The sequence below is a fragment of the Giraffa tippelskirchi genome, chromosome 10, assembly GCF_054371585.1.
Source record: "Giraffa tippelskirchi isolate mGirTip1 chromosome 10, T2T-mGirTip1v1.2.pri, whole genome shotgun sequence".
Lineage (NCBI taxonomy): Eukaryota > Metazoa > Chordata > Mammalia > Artiodactyla > Giraffidae > Giraffa > Giraffa tippelskirchi.
Genome location: NC_137284.1, coordinates 36,386,614 through 36,408,267, shown reverse-complemented (window position 1 = coordinate 36,408,267; position 21,654 = coordinate 36,386,614). Strand labels below are relative to the sequence as shown.

The following is a 21,654-nucleotide window of genomic DNA, read 5'->3' as shown; positions in this document are numbered from 1 at the left end:
TGAGTTGAGTGGAGATGGTTTGGGAAAGGCCAGGTTTTCAAGCTTGAAGATGACATAAAGGAAGGTGGAAAAGTGCTTTGTGGGGTCAGGAGAGCTGTGAGAGGAGAGCACAGAGTCCACATGTTATAGAGTGGTGGGAAAAGTTGTAATTGCATGCTTAGGAAAAAATTGAAAATGAAAAAAAAAAAGGCTACGTTTTTTCCCTTAAGTTAACTATGTTTTATATTCCCAATTTTTTTATAATCAAAAATCTAATGTTACAATAAAATAATCATACCTAATGTTAAGGGACCACTTACTAGGTCACAGACACTGTGCTAAGTGGCTTCCATGCATTATCTCACTTGGGTTTCTCAAAAACTCTGTGAAGGCCTAGCTCCATTTTATAGATAAGAATATCAAGTCTCACAGAGGTTGATAAGTTGCCCAAGGTCATGTAGTACATGGTAGAACTGGAAATTGATCCAGACAGTCTCTCTAAAAACTGTACTCTTAGCCACTACTCTATAACTGAGGTTTTAGAAAGTTATTCTAGAATGAGGGATAAGAGGAAGTTGAGAGTCATATTTAGAAGCTACAAATGACCATTCAAGTTGGTTTCCATTCTGCTGACAGTATTAACAGGCTGAACAGTTCACTCTTAAGCAGCAGGTTTTATGATGCCAGACCTGCAAAGTATAAAACATGACAGTTCCAGAAAGGAGAACATTAAGTTTCATCAAGTAGCTACCATGTGCCAGCAGTACAGTGTCTCATCCAATGCTCATATTTCTACCAGATTGATCTTGTAATTCCCAGTTTATAGTTTCAGTCAATTGAAGCTCAGAGATACCAGCAACTTGACAAATGTTGCAAGATTTGAACCCGTATTTCTAATGCCAGGATTTAAGCACATTCCACTGAATCAGGCTTCCTCTTGGACTCAACTGGCTATGTCAGTTTGAAACCCAGCTTTGCCATTTGTTTAATGGTTTGGAGACTCTCTAATCCTGTTTTCTCATTTGGAAAGAGTGATAGTACCTTCTTTTTCTCAACTCTTGAGAGAGTTACTTGGGCCAGTGCTTCTGTGAGCGCTTTGTAAATCATATTGTCGTTGTTTAGTTGCTAAGTCCGACTCTTTGCGACCCCATGGACTGTAGCCCGCCAGGTTTCTCTGTCCGTGGGAATTCCCCAGGCAAGAATACTGAAGGGGTTGCCATTTTCTTCTCCAGGGGATCTTCCTGACTCTGGGATCAAACTAGCATCTCCTGCATAGGCAGATCAATTCTTTACCCCTAGGCCACCAGGGCAGCCCAAAATTGTAAATAGCAGCCTGCATATGTGACATTGGGTACAAATTCATTTTACAGTTCCACACCCATTATTTCCCCAAATCATAGGTGTGTGGTCCCATTCTGACTTTTCCAGAGAGCTTAGGCTGTCTAGTCCTACAGTGACCTATGCCTGGCGAGCCTGGCCTCCCCTGGGTAGCTTGAGTTTTAGGAGATGAAGCTTGCCAAGCTCCATTTCCTGCAACTTCAGTTAACAGATGGAGGGCAGCACTGAGCTAGAGCAAGTCCGCTCATGATTATTTAAATCATCAGTTCTTTAAGATTGGTTAAATATTCATGAAAGCATTCTTCCTGGCAGCTCCTTCATTGTAGGTAATTACAGAGGGTTTAAAATATCTGATGTTGCTTGGAAGCACACAAAGCTCAGTCAGCTGCAAGCTGACAGCTGATTTGTAATTTAATTAACATCCTGGCTTGTCCTGTTCTTTGTGGCAAAAAGTAGGAATGTATTTCCTTTCATTAGTGAGTTTGTTTGAAAAAATTCAAATAGAGCACCTGAGAGTGCTTTTCATCCCTCGCGTCAGTCCCTTTACTTACATCCTACTCCCATCTTCGAAAAATTCCTCTTTCAAATGTCCTTTGGGTTAGCTGTATTGCCAATCGTGGATCACTTCATTTTTTTTTTTTTTGAAGGATATCTTCACTTGGGGAAGATCTGTGTGGAGTCAGTCATCATTGAGCTTCAACTCACTTTTTTAAAATCTTTTATTTATTTTTTAATTGGAGGAAGATTATAATCTGGTATTGGTTTCTGCACTACAACAACGCAAACCATAATTATACATATATCAACTCCCTCCCTTCCCTCCTCCCACCAACCCAGAGCACCGGGCTGGGCTCCCTGTGTTATATAGCAGCTGTCTTATTTTAGTGGTAGTGTATATACATGGATGCTACTTTCTCTGACCCACTTTTATTAGCTCTTTGAGTAATGGATTTTGCAGAGATTTGGCCGCAGACTACTATTCATTCAGTGAGTGTTGATCGAGAACCTGCCACATAGCAGACTCTAGAGGTGAGTAGTGAACCAAGCAGGCAGGGTGCCAGCCCCCGTGGAGGTTTTGATTTAAAGGAGGAAGCAGACAGTAAGTAAACGATCACAGAAATAAATGTAAATTTAAAATACGATGAGTTTTATGAAAAGTGAATACAAGTACCCTGAAATCCTGTTAAGCAGGGAGCAGTGAGATACAGGGAGGGGAATTCCATAATCCAGCAGTCCCCAACCTTTTCGGCACCAGAGACTGGTTTCATGCAAGATAATTTTTCCATGGACGGGTGGGGAAGGTGTGGTTTCAGGATGATTCAAGCGCATTACGTTTATTGTGCACTTTATTTCTATTATCATTACATCAGCTTCACCTCAGATCATTGGGCATTAGATCCCAGAGGTTGGGGACTCGTGCCCTAATCGGCTCAGAGTAGGAAATGGCAACCCGCTCCAGTGTTCTCGTCTGGGAAATGCCATGGACAGAGGAGCCTGGCGGGCTCCGCATGGGAGACCTTGGGACTGCAAAGAGCTGGACACGCTGAGTGACTGAGCACTGCCCTAATCTGAGAAGTCAGGAGGGCTCCTTGAGGAAGGGGGAAATTAGGTATTTCTTACCCTTCCTCCTCCCACTTTTCTCCTCTCTAAATCCCCCTTCTGCAGATTTGCAGTGTCCATGCAACTGTTCTGGAAGAATAGCTTGGGATAGAAATGATGGAAATAATGGAAAGGGGAAAGAGAACCCTGCTCCAGTCCAAATACTAGAGACTGTATTTCAAAATAAAGAAGCGAATATACATACTAATCTGCTCACTGCATTAACCATTCTTCTATCTTCTCTTTTTTTCTTTCTTCTGTCCATGTTTTCCCTCCAGAAAGGGAGGCAGTGAGTTAGAGAGAGGATGCCAAAGGTGTGGTAATGGGGTTGAGTCACGGGTCACAGATTGGCTAGGACATCATGGAAAAAGGAAGGAGCTGGAAAAGAAGCCTGGCCAGCTACATACTGCCCAAGTCTCCGGTGAATAAAGTCCCTGTAAAGAAACAGCCAATTATTAAGCAAAATATTTTCCTCAAAATAAGATGGTGGAGGCAAGGCCTGGATAAGAATACCCTGTTTTGAAAGATAAACTTATAAATTCTTGAGAGGAAATGAAAATGCTTTATTTTCATATAATTCATTTTTTGAGACTACTTTCCTCTCTTTTTTGTTTGCTTGTTTGTTTTCTGAGCTTCACTCACTTCTTTCTTAGGGGTTCATCACTCTTTGCAAGTCTGTTTTTTATGTTTAACTTTCTAAGTGACTTCATGCTTCTCTGAAAATCGGTGCTTCTCTTCTGCACATTTTTAAAGCTGATAGACTTCCTTCCAGTGGCAGTATGCAGTCAGGCAGGTCTATTGAGCACACGCTATGTGGCCTTTGTTCTGTCCTGAAGCTCTGCAGGAGACAAAAACAGATGGCTGAGGTTCCTGGCCTCAAAGAATGTAGATTACAGAGGGGGAGTTAAGACTTGACAGGAAGGATGCTATCTGTTGCTATATTAACAGAAGGCAAGAAGCTAAGACGTTTTGAGCATTTACTAAATGTCAGGCCTTATGTATGAAGCTGTAATCTTGCCTTAAGTTTGTACGTGCTTCACAGTGTTGGTGTCAGTGTTAAATGGGATACTTTCTATAGCACTCTTTGAAAAGTGTACAACATTCACTAACTTCGAGTTGGGCCATAAAGAAGACTGAGCACTGAAGAATTGATGCTTTTGAACTGTGGTGTCGGAAAAGACTCCTGAGAGTCCCTTGGACAGCAGCGGGATCAAACTAGTCAATCCTAAAGGAAATCAACCCTGAATCTTCATTGGAAGGACTGATGCTGAAGCTGAAGTTCCAGGACTTTGGCCACCTGATGCAAAGAACTGACTCACTGGAAAAGACCCTGATGCTGGGAGAGATTGACGGCAGGAGGAAAAGGTGACAACAGAGGATGAGATGGTTGGATGGCACGACCCACTCAATGGACATGAGTTTGAGCAAGCTCTGGGAGATAGTAAAGGACAGGGAAGCCTGGTGTGCTTCAGTTCATGGGGTCACAAAGAGTCGGGCATAATCGAGTGACTAAACAACAAAGACAGTCTCACACACTTACCTTTCAAGAGCACACAAACATATTCTGGTTCTCACAGCATTTGGCTTGTTTGTCTCTCTCATCAGAACAGTTCCAGCTCCTGCCACCAGGGGGAAGCAGAGCACTTTTCATTGCGGAAACAGAGCTAGACTCAGGTTTTTATTTATGATGCCCAGAAAAATTTGTGACTTCTCCCTCAGCTATTGTACACCTTGCCCATACAGCGCCATCTTCCAAACCTTGCAGAACCTCCCAGGGATGGACCAGATGTGTGCAGGCACCTGCGTTGGAATCCTGGGAAAGTCAGAATGGTTGTGACTCACACAGGCCTCAACAGAGTGCAGTGAGCAGAATTTGATCCAGTCGTGGCCATCCACGTGAGAGGACCCTGTGGTGGAAAAGGAGTGCCAATGTGATTGCATGATGATTCAGCTGGGAGGGCTTTCTCATCAGGTTGATCATATTATTGCTCAGATGACTTACGTCTACTTCAGTTAACGTCACATTTGTCGGTTTCTCTATGTCTTACTATGGTCCACTGGAGATTGAGATGACTATGACTCTGATACTGAACAGGGTTCTTGACCTTCCCTAATCAATAGAAATTGACAAGAGGCCAGACCAGAAGTTCAGCCAAGGTTTTATCAGGGCTCTTGTGCCGGCTTCCCAGGTGACACAGTGGTAAAAAAATACCCCCACCAGCAAGGGACACAAGTTTATTCCCTGGGTTGGGAAGATCCCCTGGAGTAGGAAATGGCAACCCACTCCAGAAAATTCCATGGACAGAGGAACCTGATGGGCTACAGTCCATGGGGTCACAAAGAGTCAGACACAACTGAGCCACTGAGCCCAGGAGCAAAATAAGTAACAGGTTTGCTTGTTCGCTCCCCCGATAGGGGCAAGCTAGTTCCTTATATGCAATGAAGGTAGGGATGTATCCACGGGTTGAGCTGCAGGGGTGGCTGAGATGGTTTACCTGCCCCTTTGTGGTGTTGAATGCAGAGGGGCACACACAATACCCTGCTTTTTTTCCAGATACCCAGTTTTTTGGCTCCTAGCTCTTCAGAAATGGCAGGGGGGTTTTGTTGTTGTTGTTTTTCTTTGTATCTTTTGTCCCATGCACACAGTTGTTTTTAGTCCCGTATAGTCTTTTTATACTGTAGCTTGAGGGGACGTGTGTCCAGGTATAAGCTTTGCAAAACTGCAGCAGAGGGTCCCAGGTCCCAGGTCTGTCTCAACTCCATATCTGCTCAAAAGCTCTCATGGGCTAGTAGGAGAGACAGACACACAGACAGGCCATTGTGGTTTAGAGCTGTTATTTAATAACAGGATACTGTGCAGAACCCTATGGGGGCCTAAAGAAAGGACATCCTTTCAACCTTAACAGTCGGTCAGAGAATGTTTCCAAGAGAATGATGTTCAGTCTGATTATCCAGGACCTGAAAAAATTTGCCTGAGGAAGGGGTCCAGGGGTGGAAATTAAATTTCAGAATGGGGAAGGGCCTGGGATTCCAGAAATGAGGGACAAAATGAGCTACAACAGGGAACATAAATTATTATTAGGGAAGAACATAAGTTCTTCTCTGGCCTGAGCACTTCTGCCTAGTTCTCATTGGAGCTAGGAGAGAACATATAATCAGTTTACAAAAGTTCTGTTGTTCCAGAGGCCCCTCTAGTGGACTGAGCTGAAGGGAGGAAAAGAAGAAGGCATGTATGTCAAAGCAGAGGCCTTCCTCAATGACCCTCTTTTTAAAGGAAATGCAGAAACCCTCAAAGTTGCCCAGTCTGGCATCAATGACTAAGGGGCAAGCTCTGGAATGAGAAAGGACTCAGAGTTGCCCAGGACATTAGTGCTGATCCTTTTTTTTTTTTTTTAATTGGAGTATAGTTGCTTTATAGTGCTGTGTTAATTTCTGCTGTACAGCAAAGTGAATCAGCTATATGCATACATGTATCTCCTCTTTTTTGGATTTCCTTCCCATTTAGGTCACCACAGAGCACTGAGCATACAGCAGGTCCTCGTTGGTTATCCATTTTAAACACAGAGTGTATATACGTCAATCCCCATCTCCCAGTTCATCCCAACCCCCTTCCCCCTATTCTCTATGTCTATGTCTATGTTTCTGCTTTGCAAATATTGATAAGTTCATCTGTGTAGAGCCAATTCTTAAATCAGGGTGTGACCTCTTGCAGAGCAGTTTAATCTCCCTTGTTAGATGACTCTTGAAGATTTTCTGATAGTTATATTTCCTGAAGATATAATTAGTCTCTTAAGATCTTTGAGTCCTAATTAGTTTAGAAGAATATTTAAGTGAAGTGCTCTAGCTCCAGAGTCAGACTTGTGTTTGAATCCTGGTTTGCTGCTCACCAGGTATGTAAGCTTGGAAAAATGCACAACTGACCAAGCCTCAGATGATGGAAATTGTAACACCTATCTCCCAGATGTAATGACGTGTGTAAAGCTTTTAGCATGCTTTCTGAAACGTGAAAGGGAAAGTCGCTCAGTCACGTCTGACTCTTTTTGACCCCATGGACTGTATGGCCCATGGAATTCTCCAGGCCAGAATACTGGAGTGGGTAGCCATTCCCTTCTCCAGGGGATCTTTCCAACCCAGGGATCGAACCCAGGTCTCCTGCATTGCAGGTGGACTATTATTAATGGTTTTAATATTAACATTCATGTTAGAATTAGTATTTCTATTAATAATGTTAATATTAATAGTAGTTTTAGTAGTACAGAAAAATCACTTCTTGGTATAGCTGAAGTTAAATCTAAACACATTCTACCAAACCATATCAGATTGACTCCTCTGGAGGCTGGTGTTGGAGTTAAATATGGCAACTCTCACTGGTTCTTCTCATCTTTTGCTTAGTCATCTCTTGGAGAAAACTGAAAAAATAAAGGAGGAGGACTACTTCTCTGGTACCAGGAGGAGTATTGTTTAAGTCTCTTGTTGTTCAGTCACTGAATCGTATCTGACTCTTTGTGACCCCATGGACTGCAGCACGCCAGGCTTCCCTGTTCTTCCCTATTTCCCAGAGTTTTCTCAAACTCATGTCCACTGAGTCGGTGATGCCACCCAAGCATCTCATCCTCTGTTGCTCCCTTATCCTCCTGTCCTCAATCTTTCCCAGCATCAGGGACTTTTCCAGTGAGTCAACTCTTTGCATCAGGTGGCCAAAGTATTGAAGTTTCAGCTTCAGCATCAGTCTTTCCAATGAATATTCAGGACTGATTTCTTTTAGGATTGACTGGTTGGATCTCCTTGCAGTCCAAGGGACTCTCAAGAGTCTTCTCGAACACCATAGTTCAAAAGCATCAATTCTTCCGTGCTCAATTTTCTTTATAGTCCAATTGTCAAATCCATGCATGACTACTGGAAAAACCACAGCTTTGACTAGATGGACCTTTGTCGGCAAAGTAATGTCTCTTATAACGTCTCTTATAACGTCTCATATTAACATTTTTAATATGCTGTCTTGGTTGGTCATAGCTTTTCTTGCAAGGAGCAAGTGGCTTTCAATTTCATGGCTGCCGTCACCATCTGCAGTGATTTTGGAGCCCCCCAATATAAAGTCTGTCACTGTTCCCATTGTTTCACCATTTGTTTGCCATGAAGTGACGGGACTGTATGCCATGATCTTCTCTTTTTGAATGTTGAATTTTAAGCCAACTTTTCCACTCTCCTTTTTTACTTTCATCAAGAGGCTCTTTAGTTCTTCTTCACTTTCTACCATAAGGGTGGTATCATCTGCATATCTGAGGTTATTGATATTTCTCCCAGCAATCTTGATTCCAGCTTGTGCTTCATTCAGCCTGGCATTTCACATGATGTACTCTGCATAGAAGTTAAATAAGCAGGGTGACAATGTACAGCCTTGATGTACTCCTTTCCTGATTTGGAACCAGTCTGCTGTTCCATGTCCAGTTCTAACTGTTGCTTCTTAACCTGCATACAGATTTTTCAGGAGGCAGGTAAAGTGGACTGGTATTCCCATCCTTTAAAGAATTTTCCAGTTTGTTGTGATCCACACAGTCAAAGGCTTTGGTGTAGTCAGTAAAGCAGCCGTTTATTTCTATTATCATTCTAGGTCCTCTTTAAAACTGGAAAGCTTCAGAACTATTGATGACCCATTTCTGCTCCCACAAAACTCAATTTACCCTCAGTGATACAGTTGTTATCACTGTGCATGTGACTTAGCTGCACATATGTATTATTTACATGGTAATCTGTGGCCTTCTCAAGGTCAAGAACTGGTTCATATTCAGTTTGGGTTCTTAGCATATATTACTGAAAGGAAAGATGTGGTGAGAGATATATAATATTTAAGAATCTGATGTCCTTTAAGATTGTGTCAGTCCAATGATGTGGTCTGTTTTTGCTTAAACCTGAGTTGACAATGTTTTACAATGAAAGAGGTTGGATTCAGGAGCCAGAATTACTTTGTAGCTTGAGCAGGTTATACCCAATTCATCAATTTGTTTAATTGTCAGTCATAACTTTATTCAATAAATAGTTATTGAGCATATGTGCCAGACATTTGGTTAAAGGACTGCAGTTATGGAGATAAACTTGACCCAAATGGGCCCCGTTCTCACAGAACCTTATAGTGCAGTGTAAAAACTCAAAATATACACAATCATATAGCATGATAAAAGTTGTGATTTGGGGAGTATAGGTAGCTATGGGAAAACACACAAAACCTCAGATTTGCATTTCATGAAAGCTTCTGAGAAACGGTAATGTCAAGATTGAGGCCAGAGGATCAATGAATGTGAAGATGAACAATTTTTACTAATAAGGCATTAATTGAGCATCAGGATTGACTTTACAACCTAAGCCTGTATCACTCTTCAAATTGGGTCTTAATTTTATGAAAATAATTAAATAAGTTCTTTGCAGTACCACGTAAGTTTAGCCAAGGTTATTATCTCTCTGTGTCCTGATTTAACTTGCCAAAAAATTCAGTGAGATGTACATTTTTATGAATGAAATCTTTCTCTATACCAGCTGAATCTTACTGCAAGAATCTTTGGGGAGCTTCTGTAATCAGTTTAACTTTGCAAAATTTTACTTTTGGTGTTCTTGGATATTTAGGTTTTAGAACACAAGCACTTCCTGGCTGTGATGAGTGACATGAATATGGCTTTACATATGTTCAATTTTTGTAAAGCTTAAAAAATTCCTCAAAAAACTAAAAATGGAATTACCATATGATCTAGCAATTCCACTTCTGGGTATCTCTCCAAAATAATTGAAAGCATAGTTCCAAACATGTTTTTGTAGATGCATGTTCATAACAGTTTTACCCACAATAGCCAAGAGGTCAAAGCAACCAACAGCTCATCTACAGATGGATGAAAAAACAAAATGTTGTGTATACATGCAGTGGGATATTATTTTGCCTTAAAAAGAAGGGAATCCTGTCACATGCTACAATATAGAGGAAAGTTGAAGGCACTAAGAAGTAAGCCAGTCATGAGCAGCAAATACCATGTGATTCCACTGATACAAGGTTGAACTGTCAAATTCATAGAGTACTCAGATTTATATAAATAGAAAGTAGAATGGTGGTAGCCAGGGGCTGTAGGTGAGAAAATGGTGAGTTGTTCAATGAGTAAAGAGTTTCAGTTTTGCAAGATGAAATCTGAAGATTGGTTGCATGTCAGTGTGAATAAACTTAATATTACTGAACTATACACTTAAAAGGGGCTTCCCTAGTGGGTCAGATGATAGAGAATCTGCCTGCAATGCAGGAGACCCAGGTGGGATTCCTGAGTTGGAAAGATCCCCTGCAGAAGGGAATGGCTACCCACTCCAGTATTATTACCTGGAAAATTCCATGGACAGAGGAGCCTAGCGGGCTACAGTCCATGGGATCGCAAAGAGTCAGACACAGTTGAGCGACTAACACACTTTCATATGCTTAAAACTGTTCAGATGGTAAATTTTATGTGTATTTAACAATTTTTTAAAAATCCTTTAAAATTGGAGGTAATGACATGTTTATGTTTATTCCATAAGAGCGGTGAGATACAAGAGTTCAGCACTAGTGGGGACTCAGCTCATGTAGTGGTGTTGGGGGTCACTTATCACGAGGAAAGGAAGCTTGAGCTCTGTCAAGTGGTCAGTGGGAGCCACTGAGATGTTTTAAAGAGAAAGACTCTGTCACTGTAAGATTCAGAAAGCTAGCCCCTTGGCATATGTACAGTGGCCATCCTTAACCGTTTTGGCACAGGGACCAGTTTTGTGGAAGACATTTTTTCCCTGGGCTGGGGTGGGGCGAGGATGGTTTCAGGATGATTCAAGCACATGACCTGATTATCCTGCCGCTGATCTGGCAGGAGGTGGCGCTCAGGCAGTAATACAAACGATGGGGGGCAGCTGCAAACACAGATGAAGCTTCACTTGCTTGCTGGCCTCTCACTTCTGTTGTGCAACCCAGTTCCCAACAGGCCATAGACTGCTATTCGTTCATGGCCCGAGGGTTGGGGACCTCTGTTGGCCAGGATGTATGGGAAAGGGGCAACCTCAGTGGCAGTCTATCCAGTCAAGAGGCTGTCACTGTGGTCCAGCTGAGAGCTGCAAACCCGAACGTGGGCAGTGGTTAACGGAGGTGGTGGGGGATGAGGACTGAGTAGGCTCAAGAGCTATCTGAGACAGAAATGAGGCAGACTCGGTGATTTATTGAATTGGCAGGTGGCAGGGGGCAACAGAGAGGATGGAGACTCACTGACTCCTACTTTTCTGGCTCAGGGGATCGCATAGAGGGCAGTGCCTTCCAGAGGCAGAACTGAAGAGGGGGGAGGAGGAGTGGAGGAGCTGTAGGCTGAAAGCCAGAGACACTAAACTGGGCATGTGTATGACATTATTCCACTTCCAGTGAACAACACATAGCTGATCCAAAATGAATATTAAGCTTGATTCATATTTCTAAGTCAGATGACCTTCCCAAATTATTCATAGATTTAGGAAAATAAAAGTATGGTATTTCGTAATGCACAGGAATGTTCTAGCCTCATTTTGTTGTCTATCCTCCATGAACTGTTTTTTTTTTTTTTTGACCAAGCTGTTTCAGGCTTGGATTTCATCTCCTTTTGGGAATAGGGGCGGGAGGCGCTTTATGAGAGTAGAAAGAGGATTCAGATTCCAATTATCTGGACAGGGTCCCAGCCCTCATGACCAAATGCAGGGGGTCCTAGACAAGTCTCTTAACCTCTCTAAATGTTATTTCTCTCATAAGTAAAATGGAGCATCATAGATAAGAAGAATTGCAGTGAAAGAAATAAATGAGAGTCCTTTGCAAACTGCTTCATGATATTGTCAGCTGTAATTTTTGTTTTGAAACTGATATTAAGCTTGGAACATTGTGGAAAGCCTCCCTGGAAAATACAAGTAATGATGATCAAATTCTGAGTTAAGAATGGACTCCAGATTGAATTGCCAACCCTGAGTGGTTCCTCTTGTTACTGTCAGTTTATGAGTCAGATGGAGAGCTGATGTCTAAGAAATCATATTTTTCACCTAAAAATGACAGAAACATAAGCATGGTTTTGTAAGAAGATGTGTTGTTAGTAACCTGATGTGATAATAGTACCTATTGGTGATGATAATAAAGGGGTACTGGGAGGTGGTTAGGCATTACAGGTAAACCTGTTGTGTTATGACAGTGTTTGGACCTCTGCCCTTGATATCCCTTTGCCATTTACAGGGAACAAAGGAAAAACAAGGCAAACTAACATTTTATTAGCTGGGTTGCATGTGGGATATAGAGTGTTCCTTTTTTTCTTTCCCGAGTAGACTAATAGTCTTGAAACAATGAGACTCTAACAATGGGGTAGGTCTGAAGGAAATGGGGTGAGAAACAAAGAGAGACAGGAAAGTAGGGCACCCAGGCCAAGGCTGAAGATGGAGATTGACCCATGGCCGTGTCCACCCTGCTCAGAGCATGTCTTGTCCTGACCCTTCTGTCTCTCCGCCGCTTCCTTAGGTGTGCTTGGAAGCCCCAAAGGAGAGCCTTCCTGTTGACAGGGGATGCTCTTACTATTACAGGCATATGGAAGGAAGATGACAAAGAGCAAAAGGGACCAAGAGAAAAGGAAATGTTATCTGTTTCCCCTCAGGGAATCCTCTCAATGTGATACAGGAAGATTTTTTTTTTTCACCTTAATTTTTAAGTTCTTTAAATGAAAGCTCCATCTTTGGAAATTGTGAGCCTTTGTCCTAGAGTCTAACTAACCCAAATCAATACTCCTCCTCCTTGGATATGAAAGGAAGAAAATATTCTTTCTTTAGAGGCCAATACAAACAATGCAAGTGGCAGAAATTTTATCCCTTATTTCCTAGAAAACTTACAACTTTCATACTTTCTGAATCAGAATTGGATTCCCCAACTGATTGCATCAGATTCTGTCTTCTTGCTCTGTCCTTTTTTTTTTTTTCCACCCTTGACCTAAAATTTTTAGCACATATTTAGCACATATTCTGATCCTTTGGAGAGATACCTCCTCACCTACTTAGGTAAATTGTCTCAGTCTCGTTTGTTATCACGCTTCTATGTTTTATAAACAGAGATAGTACATTATAGGCAAAGACAAGTCATCAGCATCGGTTGGCATTGATGGTTGGTTCAGTGTGGCTTGCCGTTGACCTGCTTTAGGGAGACCACCCAAAGGGACTGCAGCAAAGCCTGTAGGGTGATGTCAGCAATAGGTGCACACTGTGTGCTGTAAATGAAATGAGAATGTGAAGTTCAGAACGGTACCTTTTGCAAACACTCATGCTTTTTTTCTTTGTCTTTTCTCCTAGAAGTATCGCTATCAAGATGAGGACGCCCCACACGATCATTCTTTACCTCGACTGACCCACGAAGTGAGAGGCCCTGAACTGGTGCACGTGTCAGAAAAGAACCTGTCTCAGATAGAAAATGTCCATGGATACGTCCTGCAGTCTCACATCTCTCCTCTGAAGGTCAGTTCTATTGCTCTTAGAGCTGGCGGCAGGGGATGGTATGCATTGCTAAGGGAGATATCTGCTGGCTTAAGTGAGGCTCTTTTAAAACACTACAGTGGGACTTGGTTGCCAAACGGTCTTTCTGTGTTTTGGAGGTTTACCTGGAATTCCTGACACAGGACAGTTACTGTTATTTGTTTAAGTGTCTGGAAAATCCTTTTAGTTTCTGCAAACGGGCCAAGGAGAGACCAGACACTGACAAACTGAATGGGAAAATGCACTGATCCATGTATTTACAGAGCCCACAAGGACATCAAGATTTTGTTCAAATCGTATTTCTCCCTCTATTCGCTTGGCTCCAGATAAATATAACATGATGACATCTAGTAATTGCCTTACCTTGTAGACTAAAAAGAAAGCTGTGTGAGTTGGTTCATCAACAGCTCCATTTTATAATTCTTTCTGTTTGGTGTCATACTTTTCCAATGCTTTCTACATTTTTTTCTTAGATTTAAAACAATTTTTTGATAAACGCTATTTTGACAGGAAGGGACAATGAAATGAGAGTTAAGAATTTTTTGTGTTCCTTAGTTGCAGTTTACTGTGTCATTTGCTTTACTGATGTTATGGGATTTTGTGTCTTGGGTAAAAGCTTATAAATGTTGATTAAAGTCAATTAAAAGGAAAATGGAACTAGAGTCAATGATGTAATAGGAGTGAACTTAAATGTAAAACAAAACAAAAAAAAAACTACCAAATAGCCCCTTGATATCGCTAAAAACTTTTTATTTTGTTAGCTAGAACATTCACTTCACTGGCACTTTCGTACAGCTGTGTTACAATAAAAAATGTAGCCATGAAGGTTGCCCTGACGCCTTCTGGGATCTTATTACACCTTCCAAAACATCAGAGAAAGGCTATATTATGTTTAATATAGTTCCAAAATTTGGTACATTTTAAATATCTTGGCAACCTAAACCTGCATTATTAAATGAACTAGTTCTGGTTGCCACACATTAATTAGAATATTAGGCTAATTATCAAATTCCAGTCAATATTTAATATTTTGCTGTTGAAACTCATTGTTCATTTCTTCCCAGAAAGAAAAGAACTCTTTTCCAAAAAATTTTCTTTGGAAATCACTGATGGATGGGAATAGGTATGCTCAGCTAGGAGAAGAGGAGATAAAAGCATAGAGAACAAGGGTTTACCTTCTCATACTTAGGGCTGTCATGTAGGAATCATGATGTTGGTGGATGTAAGCACAATCACTGTGTATAATTAATAGGAATGTATATTCGGGATCATTATAAGTCCACAACTTATGTCAATTAGTGCTACCTCCAAAAAATACAATTTTGTAAATCAGGAGTTCCCTGTCCCTAGAAGCCTTCCAGTATTGTCGGATGACCTAGAGGTGATATAGAGGAAAGGACTCCTTCTTCAGCAGGAGAGCACACGAAGTTGTCTCTAAGGGTTCCATCTAACTGTAGAAATCAGTGATTTCACGCCAGGGTCAGATGAATCCCTTCCTGCTTGAAGCACATTTCATCTTTGCAAAAAAGAATTGCTCATCCTGAATCAGTACTGGCAGTGTAAACTGAGAAAGGGCAAAGCTGGGAGACTGGACTGCGCAGAGAGGAGTTGTACTTCATATGTTTTTCTAACTGGATGAAAGAATCCCTGTAAGAACCTCGATGAAGCCTCCCCTCCTTTTAGTCCTCCCAACTTGCCTTTTCCCTCTTCCTACCACGTCCTTTTTTAATCAGCTCTAGAGCAGAGCTCCCAGTGGCTTTAAGATGATGATGATGGAGGCTAGTCTAAGGCTAACCTGGCAACAGTAAAAAATATGAACAAAATAATTAAAGGACTATCAGATCTTCATTTTGTATGTTACATATTCAGCATATAATTGATAATCTAATTATCTTAACAGCTGCAGTTTGGAGGATTATACCATGTGCTATATGGCTTCATACCCCATTTGGAAAATGTCTATTCAAGTTGAAGGCAACTTTGTTTTTGCTGAAGATCATCTCTCAGATATAAAGGAATCTTTCCTCTCTCCCTTTTCTCTCTTGACTCCAGGAATCTCAGAGTCCAATGTCTTCCACTTTGGTTGTCTTCCTCAGCTTTATTTTGTTTCAGTTGCTCTCTTCTATCTTTTTTCTTACTATGTTCTTTCTTTCTTTCTTTATTTTTAGTCTTCATGGTTTTACTGTAGTGATGTCTTTTGTTGAAGATTTCTCACATCAGTTTTAAAAGTAGCCACCTGTGAATAATAAATCTGTGATATGAAACATCAAGGTTAGAATAGGCTTTTCTTCCTTTTTGGAATTACCAGCTAGGCAGTGTGGCCCCCCAGTGTATTTTAAGAGAATGGAAAGGTGACCTCGTCCAGGGCTTCTGCACCCAGCCTGCAAGTTAGCTATTTTGGGGCCAGGAGGTTTCCATCATGACCCTCTAGATTGTTGTCTGTGCTGAACCAGATATCCTATCAGAGAGTCTTAATGAAGAGTCTGTGCACCTTTCTTCTATCGGCAACAGTGATAGAAATAAATGTGCACGATTTTTCCAGAAGAGAAAACAGCCTAACGTGTTGTGTTTGCCAATGTCACGGTGTATACACTGCCATCATGGCTGATGTCAGGTTACCAACGTGAAGCTACTGAATGCATTTACAAAGATGGGCACATGAGGTTCTCATGAGACAGGACAAGTCGGCCACAGGTTGGCCCTGCATGATCAGACTCAAGCACATATACTTTTATAGTCACAGTACACGTTGCCTAATCAAGTCGTTAAGAGGTTATTATATTATCACAGTTCAAGTGTTTGGAAAACCTGACATGATTAAAATCTAATGTGTTATTTTCTCATAAAGGAAGCCTATTAGAGTCAGAGATATGCTAAGAGGGTACAAATTCTCCATTAGACCTGGCCTCATTTCAACCTTGTTGCTTCTTTGATCTGTCTGGTGCTCTTGGGTTAAGCATTAAAAGGGGGAAGAGTGAGGAGAAAAAAAACACACAATTAGATACCTCCCCCTGAATCCTACTTAGAGGACAAGGTGGGCAGTTCCCTGGCGGCCCAGTGGTTAAGACTCCACCTTCCAATGCAGGGATTGCAGGTTCAATCCCTGGTCGGGGAGCTGAGATCTCACGTACCTCATGACCAAAAAACCAAAACATAAAACAGAAACAATATTCTGACAATTTCAATAAAGAGTTTAAAAATGGTCAAAATAAATCTTAAATAAATCCTAAAAAAGATTTTTTTCGATAAAAATAGTATCAAAATATTATAATCAAAATGAATCTTAAAAAAAAATAGACAACAATGTGGTTCTCTAGTATTAATTAGAAATTTACATATGGCATGCCTGAACAGAGTGTGAGAGTGCTGGAGAACAGTTTAAATGTCGTGTTTAGGGGGCTTCCAACGGTTAGCTGAGTAATCTCATTGTTGCAGGTTTGACAATCTTTCTCCCATTGCCGCATAGCGCCTGAAACCTCAGTTCTAAGATTCATCTGCCTTTGGAGCACCCCCGCTGCTTGGCGGATAGATGGATTGCTTAGCCTGTTGCCATTAAAGCATCTCAGCCAGTGTGAAGTATGGAGTTGGAAGCAGAAATGCAATTTAGCAGTGAATTGGATAAAATTTGTTTTCTTGGCCTCCAGATGGGGATGGGTTCTCTTCAGATGCTACCTTAGAATCCTCCAGGAAAGAAACTGGCCTCTAATAAAGCGTGAGCATTTTCTTTTCAGTTTAGATAAACTCCATAAATATTAACTGAGTGTCTACCATGGGTATCATAGTAGGTGATGGGGACACAAAAGACAGTAAAAGGTGATTGTAAGTATGTGTGTTGCTCTCCGAGGGAATCTGAGTTCTAATTATGTGTTGCTCATCCTTACTCTGCAATAGGAATTCAAATTCCTGAATCTTAGATACTGTGAGACCCCAGGCATCTATCAGAGTACTCTTTACAGAATATCTGTTAGCTCTCTATCTCAGGTTCTTCCTCTGTAAAATGAAGGTAATAATAATATTTATCTCGTAAGATTTTTATACTAATTAAATAAAATGACACATGTAAATTGCTTAGTAAGTGGCTGGCACATAGTAAGCACAACCAAACTTTGTTTTTGACTTTGTTTATTATCAACCTGCTACCATGACAAATACCTTATAATCATTTATTTTATTTGTCTCATTTGACCTCAGTGAGGCATTATACCTGATTTTAAAATTCAATAGTTCCCTTTCAATCATAGAACTGGTGAGTAGGAATGTTCTCATTGGTGTCTCAGATCTTTCTGGTTCCAAAATCAGTATTCTTTATCACACCTGTGCTATATTACCTTCCCCTAAACTATTCTGCTATTTTTAAAGAGATCTTAGGGTTAAATTGTCTTTCCTTGGCTCTAGGTATGTAAAATTTGAAGGCCTTTTTTTTTCCCCATATAGCCTTATTCTTAAAAGTTAAGCAGATACAAAATGTAAGTGAATTTGTAAGAAACTTACTTTCCTAAATGAGAACAGGGAGGAGTGGTGAGATGGGAACATGATGAGGAAAGAGAAGGGAAATAGGTTCTATCTTTAAAATATTTCTATCTACCCATTAGTAAACTCCCAAGGGACTGTGTTCCTCTCCCAAGACAAGAGCTCGTTATTTGCGGCTAGTTCCCTTTTGAAGAATCTCTTGAGATTGTAAGAATTTGTTTCTCAGCAAGAGAGACACACTGTGTTTTGAGCAACTGGAGAGTTTTCTGCATTGAGAAACAGTCCTCACAGTAGGCGTGTGTGTCATCGAAAAACCCAAGTACATCCATCCACACCACAACGCTCATGCTTTATCCTTCCCAGGACCTGGCAAGATCTATTTCTGTCCTTTTTATTTGGTTATTCATCCTTTAAAATGTTCATTCTACATGTGTTGAATTTCGTAAACTATCTTACAATTTTCAGAAATGAGCATTGTACAAGTTACAGATTCAAACATTGATCAATAAATGAATAAAGCTACCCTATGGACTGTTTCACATTACCATATTTGTTTGATCAGAAATTTAACCAATTATTTTAATTCTATTGTTATTTATAACTATTCAGTTGAGTTCAGTCGCTCAGTCATGTCCGACTCTTTGCAACCCCATGAATCACAGCACACCAGGCCTCCCTATCAATCACCAGCTCCCGGAGTCTACCCAAACCCATGTCCATCAAGTCGGTGATGCCATCCAGCCATCTCATCCTCTGTCGTCCCTTTCTCCTCCTGCCCCCAATCCCCCCCAGCATGAGGGTCTTTTCCAATGAGTCAACTCTTCACATGAGGTGGCCAAAGTATTGGAGTTTCAGCTTCAACATCAGTCCTTCCAATGAACACCCAGGACTGATCTCCTTTAGGATGGACTGGTTGGATCTCCTTGCAGTCCAAGGGACTCTCAAGAGTCTTCTCCAACACCACAGTTCAAAAGCATCAATTCTTCGGTGCTCAGCTTTCTTCACCGTCCAACACTCACATCCATACATGACTACTGGAAAACCATAGCCTTGACTAGATGTACCTTTGTTGGCAAAGTAATGTCTCTGCTTTTAAATATGCTATCTAGGTTGGTCATAACTTTCCTTCCAAGGAGTAAGCGTCTTTTAATTTCATGGCTGCAAACACCATTGGCAGTGATTTTGGAGCTCCAAATAATAAAGTCTGACACTGTTTCCACTGTTTCCCCATCTATTTCCCATGAAGTGATGGGACCACTGATGATCTTAGTTTTCTGAATGTTGAGCTTTAAGCCAACTTTTTCACTCTCCTCTTTCACTTTCATCAAGAGGCTCTTTAGTTCTTCACTATCTTCCATAAGGGTGATGTCATCCGCATATCTGAGGTTATTGATATTTCTCCCGGCAATCTTGATTCCAGCTTCTGTTTCTTCTAGCCCAGCGTTTCTCTTGATGTACTCTGCATATAAGTTAAATAAACAGGGTGACAATATACAGCCTTGACGTACTCCTTTTCCTATTTGGAACCAGTCTGTTGTTCCATGTCCAGTTCTAACTGTTGCTTCCTGACCTGCACACAGGTTTCTCAAGAGACAGGTCAGATGGTCTGGTATTCCCATCTCTTTCAGAATTTTCCACACTTTATTGTGATCCACACAGTCAAAGGCTTTGGCATAGTCAATAAAGCAGAAATAGATGTTTTTCTGGAACTCTCTTGCTTTTTCGACGATCCAGCAGATGTTGGCAATTTGATCTCTGGTTCCTCTGCCTTTTCTAAAACCAGCTTGAACATCTGGAAGTTCATGGTTCACGTATTGCTGAAGCCTGGCTTGGAGAATTTTGAGCATTATTTTACTAGCGTGTGAGATGAGTGCAATTGTGAGGTAGTTTGAGCATTCTTTGGCATTGCTTTTCTTTGGGATTGGAATGAAAACTGACCTGGTCATAGCACTGGTCATAGCAAACACCCTCTTCCAACAACATAAGAGAAGACTCTACACATGGACATCACCAGATGGTCAACACCTAAATCAGATTGATTATATTCTTTGCAGCCAAAGATGGAGAAGCTCTATACAGTCAGCAAAAACAAGACCGGGAGTGGACTGTGGCTCAGATCATGAATTCCTTATTGCCAAATTCAGGCTTAAATTGAAGAAAGTAGGGAAAACCACTAGACCATTCAGGTATGACCTAAATCAAATCCCTTATGATTATATAGTGGAAGTGACAAATAGATTTAAGGGACTAGATCTGATAGACAGAGTGCCTGATGAACTATGGACAGAGGTTCGTGACATTGTACAGGAGACAGGGATCAAGACCATCCCTGTGGAAAAGAAACGCAAAAAAGCAAAATGGCTGTCTGAGAAGGCCTTACAGATAGCTGGGAAAAGAAGAGAAGCGAAAACAAAGGAGAAAAGGTAAGATATTCCCATCTGAATGCAGGGTTCCAAAGAATAGCAAGGAGAGATAAGAAAGCCTTCCTCAGCGATCAATGCAAAGAAATAAAGGAAAACAACAGAATGGGAAAGACTAGAGACCTCTTCAAGAAAATTAGAGATACCAAGGGAACATTTCATGCAAAGATGGGCTCGATAAAGGACAGAAATGGTATGGACCTAACAGAAGCAGAAGATATTAAGAATAGGTGGCAAGAATACACAGAAGAACTGTACAGAAAAGATCTTCATGACCCAGATAATCATGATGGTGTGATCACTCACCTAGAGCCAGACATCCTGGAATGTGAAGTCAAGTGGGCCTTAGAAAGCTTCACTACGAACAAAGCTAGTGGAGGTGATGGGATTCCAGTTGAGCTATTTCAAATCCTGAAAGATGATGCTGTGAAAGTGCTGCACTCAATATGCCAGCAAATCTGGAAAACTCAGCAGTGGCCACAGGACTGGAAAAGGTCAGTTTTCATTTATAACTATTAGTTTTGCTTTAATAAATTTACTGTCAATATTATCATCATTATATGAATGCCTTCAACGTCAATCTGTGTTAGTTTTATTCATTATTATATTCCTGGGCCTTCAACAAATACTTTTTAAATTAATTATTTGTCCCTGGCAGTATAAACAGTTGATTTCTGGGGGACTGGTGACATTGATATTTAAATAAGCAAGAAATGAAGGCACAGACTTCTTATTTTTCTCCATCTTTTGTTCCCTTGCCTAATCACGGATACAGCATTTCATCAATTTTAAACCTATTTCCTCATGTATTACATATCTGAAATCTGAGTGTGTCCTAAAATCAATGACATCTTGCAGTTAAAATTGGCAGCATCTCCTATGGTACCCAAAAAGTTGGTACATCTTATAGTCAAAGCCATCAGTGATTATTTACAGGGAAGATTAAAGCTATTTTTTTATAGATTGGTATGGATTGCTTTAATCAGATAAATATGATTTTCTGTCTTCTGAGTCTCATTGAGACCAGATAAACAATTCTGGGAAGATTTACTGGAAATTGAGAATATGAGAAGTTAGGATAGACTGTTACACTCTTGAACAACTGAGCATTTGTTAAATGTATATGGGGAAACAATGGGGAATCTGGGGGAAGGTAAATTTGGGGAAATTATAAGGAGTGATTGCTCACGAATGAAGAAGCCAATATACAGAAATGCAGGCAGAAAAGATTAAGTGTACTTTGTTCCACAAACTATTTTCTTACCAGAGTTGCCAGAGTCTACTTATAGGAAAGTATGTTTTAGCCACAGTAATAAATTCTCTGTCTCCATGAAGTCTT

General features: G+C 40.8%; 1 protein-coding gene across 2 annotated transcripts in view; it reads left to right on the top strand.

The window, feature by feature from the left end:
- Positions 1-21,654, top strand: part of DLG2 (discs large MAGUK scaffold protein 2) — a 2,308,738-nt gene that overhangs the window by 1,118,865 nt on the left and 1,168,219 nt on the right. Inside the window, exon 9 of one of the 2 annotated variants that reach the window (XM_081536923.1) lies at positions 13,246-13,407. In XM_081536923.1, the coding sequence (XP_081393049.1) occupies positions 13,246-13,407 (162 nt within the window). The remainder of the gene's footprint in view (positions 1-13,245; positions 13,408-21,654) is intronic. The other variant, XM_081536915.1, reaches the window with a different exon arrangement.